This window comes from Cervus elaphus, chromosome 6 (assembly GCF_910594005.1).
Source record: "Cervus elaphus chromosome 6, mCerEla1.1, whole genome shotgun sequence".
Classification (NCBI taxonomy): Eukaryota; Metazoa; Chordata; class Mammalia; order Artiodactyla; family Cervidae; genus Cervus; species Cervus elaphus.
In genome coordinates, this window is record NC_057820.1 from 47,999,158 (window position 1) to 48,013,096 (window position 13,939).

A 13,939-nucleotide genomic window follows, 5' to 3' on the forward strand; every position below is an offset into this window, starting at 1 on the left:
TAAAGATGAATACACCTGCAGAAAGCAAGATGCAGATATAAAATCATTAGGATTTCCCGTCTGCAAATCAGATTTTCTTAAAACCTACACTTTGTTGCTCCTTGTCCTCTGGCTCCAAAGTGTGCATTCATTAACAAAATATATCAAATGCTTAATTTATTGAACACCTTATTTAGTTTCAATCAGAGCCCAGTTTTTGCTCTTTTACAACCTTTTTCTTTTGCCCACTAAATTTATCATTTTTAAAGAGTAAGTCTGTAAAACAACATGAGATACTGTGGTTTCTCCAAAGGTTTACGTGATTGAGAACATATTTTTACTTGTAGTAATGTAAGATGGGGAGGGTGTGGTGTCCCCCGCCCCCACAACAATCCATCATAAATTCAGAAAACAGTCGCATAGTCTCGGGACAGACTCACCAGAGCCAGAGCGAGCATCCCTCCTTTTGGTCACTGAGAACTGCTTACCCACCAGCATAATCTATACAAGAGGAGATAAGAATAGATGTCAATATAGTTGTACTTTATGGCATTTTTATTTTTAAATTTTCAAAATTTCAAAACTGTCACTTTAGCAAATATAAGAAATATGAACAAAACTAGAATCACTTCCCTTGATACCCAGAGAGAACAGCATTCTGGGGTATTTCCTTCTAGCCTCTCAAGTCTCTCAGAAAAATCACATAAATCTCCAATTAGACATACAGTTTGACAGTGCCTCATTGCCAGAATGTTCTGACCATAACTCTCATCACAAGTTCTTGTACCACTTTGTTCAGTTTCTGAATGGCCACTAACTCTTAAGTTAAAACATACTTTGATCCTGGCTTTGCTTAACTGTAAATAGGGTTAACTGCGCTATTGGGAAAATTAATGGCAATGTTAAGCCTATAGAATGATTAATAGCCGTATTAATAGCCATTGAATTCGTTCTAGGGCTCACTATAGGGCTCATTTCTATTGTCCCTCATTTGTTCGTCAGATGCTTAGAGTAAACGCACCTCTCATGTGCCGCGTAAGTCAGATTGGTCTATCCCTGCACCTACCGGTGACCTCATGATAAGTTAACAGCATTAACAAAATTCATCACCTTCACCCACACCTTACTGTCCTCGTCCTGCATTTCTCTTTGGCCCCACCGCCATTTGATCTTTGCAAGACTTCTTACGGGTTTATGAGCATACACGGTATTGCCAGAGTGATTATTTTTTTTAAAGGTCAGTCTGTCACTAAGGCTTCACCACAGCTTTAAAGCCTTTCAGTGGATCCTCACTGATGACACGTGAGGACCAGTTGCTCCAGCCTGGGCCTACCAGTGATGCCAGCCATCACACCCACCCCTGTCCTCCAGTGCATTCTGCCACTGTGGCCTCCTGGCTTTCTCTACCATTGGGCCTTTGCACATGTGAGCTTAGTCTGGAAAGGTTCTTTCTTTCCCTCTTCGCCTAATTCAGCTCATCCAAACTTTAGCTCAGCTGTAGTGTCATTTTTTCAGGCAAGCCTTCTCTTCGCTAAGTCAGATCCCTTTTGTTTTCTACCAGGTGCTAAGTGGCTCTTACATAGTGCAGAGCAGAAGTTCTGTGCAGAAATTAATGGGCATATGCCCACCTCACTGGAAGCTTTATCAGGGCAGAGGCCACAGCCATGCTTCTCCATGGTAACTTCAGGGCTGACTCAATTGTTTGCACACTTCAGTTACATAAGCAACATCTGGGGTGCTTATTAAACACTTCATCTCCAGATAGTGCTTCAGTAGGAACAGAGGCCTAAGAATCTGCATTTTTACAAACACCAGGCCATGGGGTTAGAGGCCTTCCCCCCACTATAAAAGGTTCCAGAGACTTCAAATTCATTTTAGTTTCTTTTACTCCCCAGATTTGTCTCCGTACAAGCATACGACCTTAAGAGACTTACTTTATACATGGTTGCTCTAAGGTAGTAAGGGTTAACTAAAGTGGGATGGTTAGAAATTTGGAAGGCATAATTAGCACCTGGTTCCAATTATGCTGCTTCTGTAACCAGGAAACCAACAACTCTCAACTCTGACTTCATTAGAATCCCTCCTGTCATACCCCACCCCCACCAATGCCCCAGGCTCTGTGTTTTCTTGGTAATCTGGTAGAAAGCTATTAGGCACAGTTAGGATGAGGAGCCCTATGTTAAATGGTGCGAAAAACTTTCCACCTACAGAACTGCAAGTCCACAATGACAAAGGCTAAAGCTGCCTCTTACTTCATCTTTAAATACATTTAGGAGACCTTTTTTTTTTAATGTTCCATCACCACCAGAAGTTCACTTGAAGTTATTTAACATCTAAAAACTGCCCTCAGCTCCCCCGACCCGTTCCAGTCGGCATCTGTTCCGTATCTGTGATGTTGTCAGCAAGTCGAGTTCTCCCAGCCTTTGTCCCTCACCACCTACTGCACTGAGATGATCCGGAGGCCGTGCACTCCCGGTTCTGACTCTGGGTTATCTATCACCCCTGTCCCCTCAAACATCAAGGCCTGCAGAAGAATGCTCATTTTAATAGATGGCTTTTTTGTTCAATTAACTTCTTAAAGGCATCAGACCTACAAAAGCAATAAACATCCCATCAGTGAGTCCCTTCATACTGTCAGGTAGTGACTAGCCTAGCTCAGAGCCTGGCTGCTCCCCATAAGCAATGGACAAATACTAAAGTAGCAAGCATAGACTGTTAGGACAGGCTCTCCAATGGATTTTACGCAGTGTATCAACTGTTTTGCAATGCTTTTATTTTACAGTTTTATCAAATAACAGCCTTTCACGAAGTATTTGGAGGGAACGGCAGAAGAGGAGGAGGACATGGGGGGAAAAAGCTCAGCTCACTTGTCTGCTCCACCAGCACAGGTTCAGCAGGACCACGTTTTTTTTATTCCTCCCCCCCCCACACACACACATTCACTTAAATGATATATTTGAAACTGAAAGTACTGTCACAGGATAGGCGTTTGCCTTTGCATCTCCCACACAAATCTTGACGGTGGGGCCTTTTGGGGTCCACGTGGCGAAGTTTCACTGGGCAGGAGCATCTAGTCTGTTTACAATTCTGAAAAAAATCAAAGTGAGACATGCATACAGAAGATAAACCCCTTGGTGATGTCCTGGAACTTCAAAATTGTTTCTCTAGGCCATTCAAATACTACCTGAATGCACACTAAGCAAGGTTCTGTGCTAACCTTGTTCTGTCTGCAAGGACAGGAATGGGAGGAACAGAGCACCTCCATCATGCACTCCTGCTCCCATTTTGCAAAGGATTCGATTCTGAATTGTGAAGCTTCTTTTGAAGAAGTTTAAGAGGAAATCTTTTCCTACCCTTGAAGCCAAGATGGAGAGCCACCAGGTAGGAGAGAGGAGTCTGACAACAAAAGTGAAGGTGTGAGGCCAGGAGCCAGTAGCAGGCCTGGCACCAGCGGCTGACCTTGGCCCCCTCCCTGCTGCCAAGGGCCTCAAGCTGAGGCAGAAGGCAGAACAGCAGCTGCTGGGCCAAGAGCAGCGCTGTTATAGTAACTTCCATTTCCTTGTCAGATTCCGCTCTACTTCAGAACTTGCTCTACTCTCAAAGAGTCAAGGGCATCGATTAGGCTGTCTCAACTGGCACGTCAAGGTCCACTAGCGGTGTGGTAACCACCAAATTTAGTTCCTTCTTTCCTCTTTGATTATCACAGCCCATATCACAAGGCAGTGCTCAGTTAATAATAACAAGCAACCTGTTACCACTTAACCTGATAAAGCCAGGCAACTTAAGTTTACTTTAAAACAAATTCCTTTCTGAACTAAGGCAAAACAGAAAATTTTGAAAAACTCGTATTTCTACTAAACACTTAAAACTTGGGTACGTGTTTCATGAAATGTATTTGCATAAAATTGTCAGCCTTTACTACCTCATGTTAAAAGGTATTCTGTTATTTAAGTTTACTCTCTCCTGAAATGGACTGAGTGTCAGGTAAAGCAAACATTCTTCCACATTGCAAATGAGACAACAGTCTCCAGAAATGTTGACACAACCAAGGTTTACGAGAACAGGAGGGAACTAACACTGATACCTGGCTTCCCAGTTGAGTATTATTTCTACAACTCCTTCCAGAAAGGAATCAAAACCTCAGGTCACTGGGAATCTAGGCTCTCTTAGGAATATTTTCAAGAAACTACTCCCTAAACCTTCTCATCACTATCTAGTTCACGCATAAAATGTAAACTTTCAATTTACTTGGCAGGTGATATCCTCCACTCGGTAAGGGTTATAAGACTTCTGGCATGTTCGGCAAAACTGCTTGTAGTAAACCTGAAGGGAAAAGGAAAAACTTAAAGTCCAAACCCTCCTGAACCTTTTGTCAGGAAGCCGCTGGTGACAGGGCATTGCTTACCTTTTTAGTGCCTTGTACACACCACACATAGGCACTTTCCCAGCGGATATTGCAGTCCTTGCAGTGATAGTAGCCATACTTCTGCTCTAAGAACTGAGCGAAACAATAGCAGAGTTTAACCAACTTGCCATCTGAATCAGCCTTCATCGCAAGCAGCCTGGAAAGGATCTGATACTTAAAACTGGCACTCTGCCTCAGACCATGGAGGAAAGTAGAATCAGGTTCAAGCTGGTCTCCACAAGGTAACAATTAGCAAAGCTAATAGCTTAATCAAGTATTGAATAGAAAAGCATGGGCCCACAGAAGTTTGTGTTCCACATTTACTGGTTCAAATAGCAGTTTACTAAGCAGGTGTTTTCCTGCAGACAGGCAAGGGGAAAGCCAAACATACTGGGTTCCTGAATCTTGGGATTCTAGAGGGAGAGTTTTTCTTTCTGTAAAATAGGTCCGATCTTAGCACACACGCAAATGAAGTAGTCAAACGGAAGAAACAAGACTCCACCCTAAAATAATCGTAGGTGAACACCTTAAAAAAAGATCTTTAGATTGCTAATTTAGTTTCTACCAAACAGTGGTGCTGAGAATTGAAAATATGGATAAGCCATTAATTCATACACAATATGAACAAAAGTAGTATTACCTTATTCTTTAAGTTATTCTCAGTAAGAAACAAGTTACAAACAAGTTTTTCAAAGTCAGGTCTTTAGGATTGGAAGGCGCTTTGGAAGACTCAGCATTTTCACAGGTGAGCAAGCTGAAGTCCAGGAAGGTTAAACGTTTGAGTATCAACACAGTTTGGAGGTCACAGCTTGTGTACAAATCTGTTTCACTCTCTTTGCTTCCTGGACCCCCACTAAATAGCCCTGAGGGCCTGGAGGAGACATCGGAATGACTCCTCCCGGCCTCTTACTACTTCTCACGTCTTTCTCCTCGGCTGGGTTACAACCCCCAGTGCACTCTAGCTCTTTAGCGTTCAGGCAACTAGGACATGGCCCTCCAAGCCTGCTGCTCTCGGGGAGCAGTGCCCGGCAGTACCGCCAGATTTCCGAATAGGGGTGCGTCTTAAGTGCAAGGACCCCAGTAGTCAATGGTTATGGTTTCTAACACACTGAATTCAAAACTGAGAGTGGGATCCACGGGAATCGACTCTCCTGGCCAATAAGTCCACCTTCTCATGTTCTGAGGCCCAGCCTGGATCACCCAGTGTACATACGATGTATTCGCTGTATACAGCTGACTACACTCGCAGTCAGCAAATACTCTCGGAATGAGCACGTTAAGAGCTTTTCTACCGCCACCCCTGTGCAGCTGGAATTCAACGATAATAGCAACAAGCCCACTATACTAGATTTGATGCTGACGGAGATAGACTTCAGCAGCCACCGAAAGGCACCGAAGCGCGCCGGCGCGTGTCGAGAGCAGCCGAGAGCGGGCACCCGGACGCGGATGGGAGCCAACATAACTCGCGGGGACGCCCTGCCAGTTCCCGGGCCGACCCGGGTCTCACCTGGAAGCGCAGGCGCTCCTTGCCCGGCTGAGGGCTCCGGGACGACGACCTCTCGCCAGCGGCGTCCGGGACCCTGGCGAGCGGCGGGGGTTGCTCGCGGCTCGCCGGTACTGCGGCCTGGGCCTCGTCCTCCTCAGGCTGCGGCCGCTGGGACACCTTCCTCGCCGGCCCGTCTCCCTCCTCGGGGCCTCGGGGCCTCGCAGGTGGCGGCCCTCGCTCAGTCTCCGGCTTCCCGGGCCTCTGCTCGCCCGCCGCGGCCTCGGCCCCTTCCAGGAGGGTGGCTAGGCAGCGGGAGGTCACGGGCGAGTACACGGCCAGGGTGCGCAGGAAACGCACGGGCCGCGGGGCGCGGCTCGGCGGGCTGTCCTGCTCCGGGCGCCGGCGGGCGCGCTGCGGGGAGGCCGGGCAGCTGCCGCCCGCGACCGCCGCGCCCTCGGGATCCGGACTCGGGCCCGACTCGCGGGCCCTGCGCCCCAGCGAGCACTGCACCGACACGTCGCGGCGCGGGTTCATCTGCACCGCCGCGTCCCGAGTGCTGGCCCGGCGGGGGCCCACCTGCGACAGCAGGGCCATGAGCTGCGCGCGGTGGTAACTGTGGACGTACTCGGCGGCCGCCAGCTGCCGGTGGCCCGGGAACGACGACGAGGCCGCGCCGTCGGAGAAGGAGGAAACGGGAGGGTAGCCCCCGCCCCGGGGTCGCGAGCCCCCCTCGTCCGCCCCGCTTTTCCCCTTGGCGGCGGCGGCCGGGTAGAGGCACCGGTACGAACAGAGGACGCACGCCGGGTACAGGTAACCACCCAGGACCACGTCCCCCAGGGCAGCCATCAGCGTTCCCCTGCCGCCGGCCAGCCGGCCCCGGCGCCCTAAATAGACCACCTCCCGGGGCTGCCGGGCGCGGGCCCCGCCCCCGCGGGCAGCGCCCCGCCCCCACCGCCCCACCCGCGCCCCCTTCCCGCCGCCCGCTGGGGTCCTCGCTCCCTCGCGGAAGGGCTCCCTCCCCGACCGTGGCGTGGGAATATCCCACACCCGGAGGTCGGCACGAATATACCTAAGGTGATCTGCAAAGGAAACTTTCTTTGCGACGCAAAACTGCCCTGGAAGTGAACTTGCCCCAGGTGAAGAGGATACCCGCAGAACCATTCCCAGGATGAACCAGGTGGTCGCCATTCCTCGGTTACTGTCTGCCGCCTCCGAAGCTGAGGCTAGGCTGGGTGCCTCTGGCTAGCGAGCAAAAATGCGAAGGTTTGGGGAGACTGCTTGGGGTCTGATAACCTACGATCTCACACTATACGTTATTTAATCATCTCAGAGTTGCTCTGAGAAATCTACGCATTGAACCCTTTCAGTAAGTGCATAGGGAAAGCACTCTAGGGCTTCGTATCTAGGCTAATTGTTTTCTCCCTTGGAGAATTTACTCCCTCCCCGCCGCCCCGCCTCCTGCGTCCCCCGCCCACCTCAAATGGTGACCAGGAGGTGCTGTTGAGTACCAGGGATTGCTATTCCCTGGGGAGGATAATCGTTCCACGGATTTTTCTGACCAAATAAACTTTGCAAAGGAAAACTGATTTAGACTGTGTTTACATAAACGCTGAAGATGGAACCAGTCCCCAGTTGAAAAGCAAATGCCTTGTTAAGGAGAAAGATGTTGGCTGTTCATTACAAATAGATATCAGATCAAATAATCAATTACATTAATGTAACTTTTCCCTGATTTGAAACAGGTTGGACAATGAGATATTATATTTCATTGTTTAATTGACCTGTTTGGGGATTTCTCTGAATACAGGTCAAATTTTAACAGTGTCAAGTATTTATAAACTGAGCAAGCACACTTTGTTTTAACAATAATTACATTCAACTCAATTATGCTTTACAAATATAGCATGTTTTTAGTCATATAAGATAGGGCATAAAATTCTACATTTCCAAGACCCTGTTTAACATATTTGAAACAGTCATAGAAATTGGTAATGGTGAAAACCAAAAAGCACACTTGTTCAGGCCATCAACCTAGCAGTCCCAGGTGCAAATTACAACACTGACTTGTCATTTATGTAAATGCTTGGTTAATATACCAATGCAACCTTATGGTGGGTACATCAAAATTGTTACATGTATAATGATGTGAACCAGTTGTTGTTCTTTATGTAAACCATAGACACTAGGACAGACCATAAATATGAAGTAGTATTTCAGCAAGATAAACTCTCCTGTGTATCTCCATATTTAGAGTGAAGTCTGAGCGGTTTCCATCATAATTAAATTATCTGCTTTCACTGTGCCATAGGACGTGTCTGCCATTTCCTCTTCTTTCAGTTTCTTATAAGAAATATCTGTATCTTCATCTAGAGGATCTTGCTTGTGCAGTACTCCACTTCCATACATTTTATATATTAAAACAAAAATCCCTGCTTCTGCAGACTGGAAAAGGGCATAAAGCAAGGGGAACATGTACATACTTCCTATGTTTTGTGGTGGAAATGCCAGTTTGAGGATGGCGGTACAGAGCTGCACATTCTGGCTCCCTGTTTCCAGGCTCACCGTCCTCTTGCAGTTGGGTGGAAGATGGAAGAGAGCAGCTAAGCCATAGCCTGAGGCATAGCCTGCCAAAGGCATAAAAATCGCTACCACGTAAACAGCTGCTGGAATACTGGCCAAGAGTTCAGGTCCTAACATAGTGCCGGTCAATATGAAAAGGACCACCAGCGTCATTAGCAGAGACCACAGGGAAATCTAGTAAAAGAAAACAGAGAAGCCATCAAAAATAGTTTTTGGAACTTCCCTGGCGGTCCAGTGAAGACTCCGCACTCCCAAAGCAGGGGGCATGGGCTCAGTCCCTGGTGGGGGATCTAAGATTGTGCAATGCCAGCATGGTATGCCCTGCAGACAACAATAATAAGATAGTTACAGAGGAATTCAAACAAGGGGACCCTGGACTCTTGGAAGAGGAGAGCCATCTAGTCTGGTCTCCTACACAGAATGAAGATCTTCGCCATGAAAGTTTTTGACACTATTTTTGAGAATGGGTAGACCACCTCAGGAGGCATCCAGGCCATGTCAGGGAGCTCTGTTGGCGACCTGTCCTTATGTGTAGTGACAATGTCCCTGCGATAGCTGCCAGCCACTGTCTTGGACAGGAACTCAGGAGCAACACAGACCAGACAGGCTGCTCCTCCTAAAAACAGCCTACAAGCATTTAAAAACAGTTATGAGGGGAAGGTTACTACTCTTCTCTGGGGGCAGATTGTCCCAGGTTTTCAGCCTCCATCCCATAACTCTGTTTTGGAGTCCCAATTTGTTCTGAGTGCTCAGTCCTGTCTGACTCTTTGCAGCCCCATGTGTTGTAGCTCGCCAGGTTCCTCTATCTGTGGGATTTTCCCAGCGGGAATACTGGAGTAGGTTGCCATTTCCTCCTCCAAGGGATCCTCCCAACCCAGGGATCGAACCCTCATCTCTTGCATCTCCTGCATTGTCAGGCAGATTCTTTACCACTAGCACTAACTGGGAAGCCTGACTGTTCTGAACATTTCTTTAATTTGTCAATGTGCCTTTTAAAAACAGGGCGGTTAGAACTGAGCCCAATATAACAGGTATAGTCTGATGAATGGAGTAGACAGATGGATATTACTTCCCCTGAACAGGACTCCATGTTTTCCATAAGAAATTAGTTCTGGTTTTACACAGAAGATAAAAGGCTATTAATTTATGCAACTGAGTGTCCAATATTTTTGACTTTCAAAATACTTTATATCTCAGAGAACTGTTAGTACCCAACAATTACCAACTCAGATTAGGTTAGAGAAAAAAAATGTAAACATAAGATGTGAGGAATTCTTTGTAATTCTGGAACTCCCTCCTTTTCATCTGTTGATGAGAAACCTCCCACCTGTCTCTAATGATGCTTAGGAATTATTATATATAATAGAAAGATTTTAGGTACAAAACAATTGACTATAAAACAGTGTGTCATCTTGAGGTCTGACTGATTTATTTCACTCATGCAAGTAAGACAGGCTCATAAATAGTAAGATGGAAACCTAGAAATTCTTCTTGTTCTTCAGGTTGGCAGTTTGTTTTTTTTCAATGGGGCAGAGGGTTGGGTGGGTGTTTGTGAGGAAGAGGACAGTTCCAGAGCCATTTAAGTGTTGCTTCTGGTTTCATAGATATGTGGGAAGATAATCCTTTGGAGTCTGTGGGATTGGCATATACTCTAAAAAATCATTCAAAATTTATCTGGGCTGGTCAAAAATCTATTCTAAAGGGTACTGAAATAATATTATAAGATAGTCATGCTACAAATGTACCAATCAAAACTTATAATAAGTTTCAAAGTGTGTCTACATCAAAAGCTTTGACAAGAAATCTGATTCTTCATTGTGAAAATAGTGGCTCTGAATCATTTCCTTTGAACCATTTTAAATCATTTGCATGAGCACTGACATTGAATACTCATTTTAATGTGTTTGCAAAAGTATAAAAATATTATGAAGCAGATCTTATGAGTGTGCTAGTTAAGAAATAGGTCCAGCTTTAACTCTAAGTTAGACAGTCTTATTGGATTGTCTGTTATTTAAATATATTTATCTATTTTTAGCATGGGAATAGGGTATTTGATTGACTTTCTTGTAGAATTCCTAAGGTTTTATAGTAAATGCATCACATTAATACTATTAGCTTAATGATCAAACGTAATAAGTTCTTAATGCTCTCAAAATGACCTATAGTATATTATGTTTAACATTAAAATATTTATGTTTACATGTACATATATATTGGGCTTCCCTGGCGGCTCAGACAGTAAAGAATCCACCTGCATTATTACATTCAAAGAATATATGTTTATTACAGAGTATATTTTTTTTACTCAAGGTTGAATATATGTATGAAAAGAGCCCTCTATTTTTTCATATTAAAGTTAGCCCCTCTGTATCAGATTACTTTAATAAATAGAATAAGTAAAACACAAAGGATTATGTCATCTTAAATCTACATAATTTAAACATTAGGGTGAGCCTTTTTCTCTTTGTTTTCTAAAGGAATTTGCATATACATTATATGGTAATTAGTTATGTACTTTATTTAACTTCCTAAAATGAGAATCCTGTTCATGGTTTACTCTTGTTTACTACTATTTTTGAGTTTTCAAAGAAAGTTTAATTTACAAATATTTAAATTTTTTTCCTCCAATCAATTATTACAAAATCTCTACTGCTACAAAAAGCATTACTTTTTAAAAATAAAGCAGTATTGGAAATATTGCACAAAATAATAGAAATTTCATCCTTTCACTAGCTTTAGAAATCATATGAAATATTGCAATGGGGAAGGAAAAAGAAACACAAATTTAGTAATGGTAATATATTCTGCATTATTTACCCAGGACCTAATTATATTTTGTGTATTCTATTATATTCCATGATGTAATTTTTGAATTACCTTTGGTCTTATTAGTGTAAACTTACTTTTAGAAAACTAATAAAACATTTTAAAGGAATCTGCTACAGAGTTTCTCAGAATTAGAGTTCCACTTTTAAAGAATAGAGTAATGCATTTCTAAAATACTGCACAAATCCAATTAAAATAATTTTATTTCACCTGCTTTGATTTTTAGTAATACATGACTTCTTAGTGAAAAACATGTTGCCGTTTAATTGCACTGTCATCTTTTTTCCTCATGATCTGTTTCCACCTATGAGTACTGACAGTTATCTTATGCTGTTTTTAATCAACCTTGGTATATTAATTAAAGCTGTTATTTTTGAAGTTCTAAAAGATGGGATGGAAGTTATCTTCCTGGCATAATTTTTTAAGTTTATCCATGCAAGGGCTGCCCAGTCCTTTTCTTCCTTATCCTTCTTTTCCAAACTTCTCACCATTTCAGCCATGGGTCAGAGACCAAGGACCCTCTACGAATGTAAAGGAGGCAAAGGGAAGAGTGACCTTACCTTCACAATGTAGTCAGCCACCCGGCTGTATCTGTAGCGAATGAAGACGCCCAAACCGATGGGGATGAGAGTGCTGCAGAGGGTCAGGATCACCGTCCCTATGGGCAGTAACTGCACCAGGGGAGTGTCAATCCAAGGCCGGCTGTAGATCCACAGGCACAGGGGCATCAAGACCAGGGCCAGGAGAGTGGAGGAGATGGTCATGATGATGCTGCAGGAAAGGGAATGGACAGAAGTTGGAACAGCTTTGAGCCAAAGAGCCTTGCTTGCACACGGGATAAAGGAGAAAGAGGGAGACTACAAGACCCCCAGTTTGAAGTCAGGGGTGAACCTGCTTCATCTCAGGGGAGCACCAAGAGAGCAGCATGTCTAAGCCCAATTGATACAGGAACTCCAGGTAAGACAAAAAGAATCTCAGGACTGTGGCTCGCTGCTTTCTGCAGCCTACTGCACTGGTTACCCTCTGGATGATTGTGAGGGCACGGAATATTTTTGTTCTCTTTTCTAATCCTCCAAAGCACCCTGAAGGACTTGGTAAAGCTGCCAGATACTACTTGTTGGAATGACCTCCATCACAGTCTTATATATGAGATTACTTTCTTTACTGGAGCCAACAGTCCTATTTTGCTTTTACATTTCCCAAGAGTCCTGGCTTCAGACTTCCCAGTTCCCTTCGTCTTCTGGGGCCCACAGACCTGCACAGACAGTGCTATGGGTGAGACCCGCAGACCTCAGAGCACCTCTGTTCCCATCTGGATCTCCTCCCCTCCAACCCCACCTCTTCATGTCTGCCTGCACATCACCCTCATCTCCAGTTTCTTTGCAGCTCTCCCGCACCTCATGCCAACCGCCTCTACTTCCTCCCTCCTTGGTCTTGAACCCGTGGCTGTAAACGCGGTTGGCGGCGTTTGGAAAGACGCCTATGGGACCGAAAGCAGCTCCGTACCTGAGGTTCATGTCGCCGTCCACGAGCAGGGACATGAGGTTGGAGAGATTCCCGCCGGGACAGCAGCCACAGAGGAGCACCGCCACGGCGGCCGCGCCGTCCAGGGAGAAGGCGAGCGCCAGCAAGAAGGCCAGCAGCGGCAGGAAGCCGAACTGGCAGAGCGCGGCCAGCAGCGCGCCCACCGGCCGGCGGACGTGCGCCGCGAAGTGGTTCCCGTCCACCGTGCAGCCCAGGCCCAGCATGGTGATGCACAGGGCGGCGCCCACCAGCACGTTCAGCCCGTGGTTCAGCGGCGTGTCCCAAAACGGGGGCTCGTGGGCCGCCTCGGGCCGAGCGAACAGGGGCGGGCTGGGGCCACCCGCGCCGCCCGCGAAGCTGCCGGCCGTCGGCGCCGGGGTCGGAGTGGGGCCGGGGCTGAAACTGACTCCGGGCCCCGGCGCCACACTGAGCCCGGGGCCGGGGCCGGCGCTGGAGGCCGGCGCGAGGGGTGCGTCCGGGCCGGGACTCAGGCTGCTGGCGGTGGGCGACAAGGTGTAATTGTCCGGAGGCAGCGTGGACGGGCCGAAGAGCAGGGTGGCGTTGTCGGTGCCGAAGAGCAGGGTGGCGTTGCCGGTGCCGAAGAGCAGGGTGGCGTTGCCGGTGCTGTCCATGGCTCTGTCGGGGGAGGCTTCGGGTCTGGTTCTTGCTTGCCCTGCGGACGTCTCTTCCCTCCCGCCGCGCGGGCCTCCCTGCGCCTTCGATCGCCACCGCCGTCCGTCTGTCTGTCCGCCCGTCTGCAGCTGCCAAACGGGACTCAATTGCAAGGCTCTGCTGCGCGCGGCTGACGTCTGGGGCGGCCGGTTGGTCCTCGGCTGTGGCGGGGCGGAGTGGGGCGGGGGGCGGGAGGAGGTTGGCCGGCGCCCGCTGGCTGGCACTTAAGAAACCGCAGCCCCCGAGGGTGAACCCAATCGCTGGGCCCCCCACGCCCGCAGGCCCCGCCTTCGCCGGCCGAGTCCCCTCCTTTTAATCCCCAGTAAGTGGTTCTGTGAGAGTGTAGCCAGGGGCGGAACAAAGACCTGACAAAAGAGAAGAAGAAGGAAAAACCAGAAAAAACCGTGCCTGGCTGCTGCTAAGTTCTCTGATGGGCTCTGACTCTTTGATAACGAAATCTGGGCATC

General features: G+C 47.0%; 2 protein-coding genes across 4 annotated transcripts; both read right to left on the bottom strand.

Moving 5' to 3' along the window:
• Nucleotides 1-455: 455 nt before the first annotated feature.
• Nucleotides 456-6,779, bottom strand: ZAR1 (zygote arrest 1). Of its 3 annotated transcripts, XM_043906830.1 has the most exons (5): nt 5,892-6,779; nt 4,385-4,477; nt 4,228-4,302; nt 2,952-3,066; nt 456-480 (listed from the first exon to the last, which is right to left on the bottom strand). In XM_043906830.1, the coding sequence occupies exons 1-5, from the start codon at nt 6,714-6,716 to the stop codon at nt 464-466; spliced, it is 1,125 nt and encodes a 374-aa protein (XP_043762765.1). In that variant the 5' UTR covers nt 6,717-6,779; the 3' UTR covers nt 456-463. The 3 variants fall into 3 exon arrangements, with proteins under 3 accessions (XP_043762765.1, XP_043762764.1, XP_043762766.1); XM_043906829.1 differs by lacking the exon at nt 456-480 and having other exon boundaries at nt 2,595-3,066; XM_043906831.1 differs by lacking the exons at nt 456-480; nt 4,385-4,477 and having other exon boundaries at nt 2,743-3,066.
• Nucleotides 6,780-7,453: 674 nt separating this feature from the next.
• Nucleotides 7,454-13,574, bottom strand: SLC10A4 (solute carrier family 10 member 4). The gene is made up of 3 exons (XM_043905874.1): nt 12,783-13,574; nt 11,837-12,047; nt 7,454-8,624 (listed from the first exon to the last, which is right to left on the bottom strand). The coding sequence occupies exons 1-3, from the start codon at nt 13,430-13,432 to the stop codon at nt 8,118-8,120; spliced, it is 1,368 nt and encodes a 455-aa protein (XP_043761809.1). The 5' UTR covers nt 13,433-13,574; the 3' UTR covers nt 7,454-8,117.
• Between the last annotated feature and the right edge of the window lie 365 nt (nt 13,575-13,939).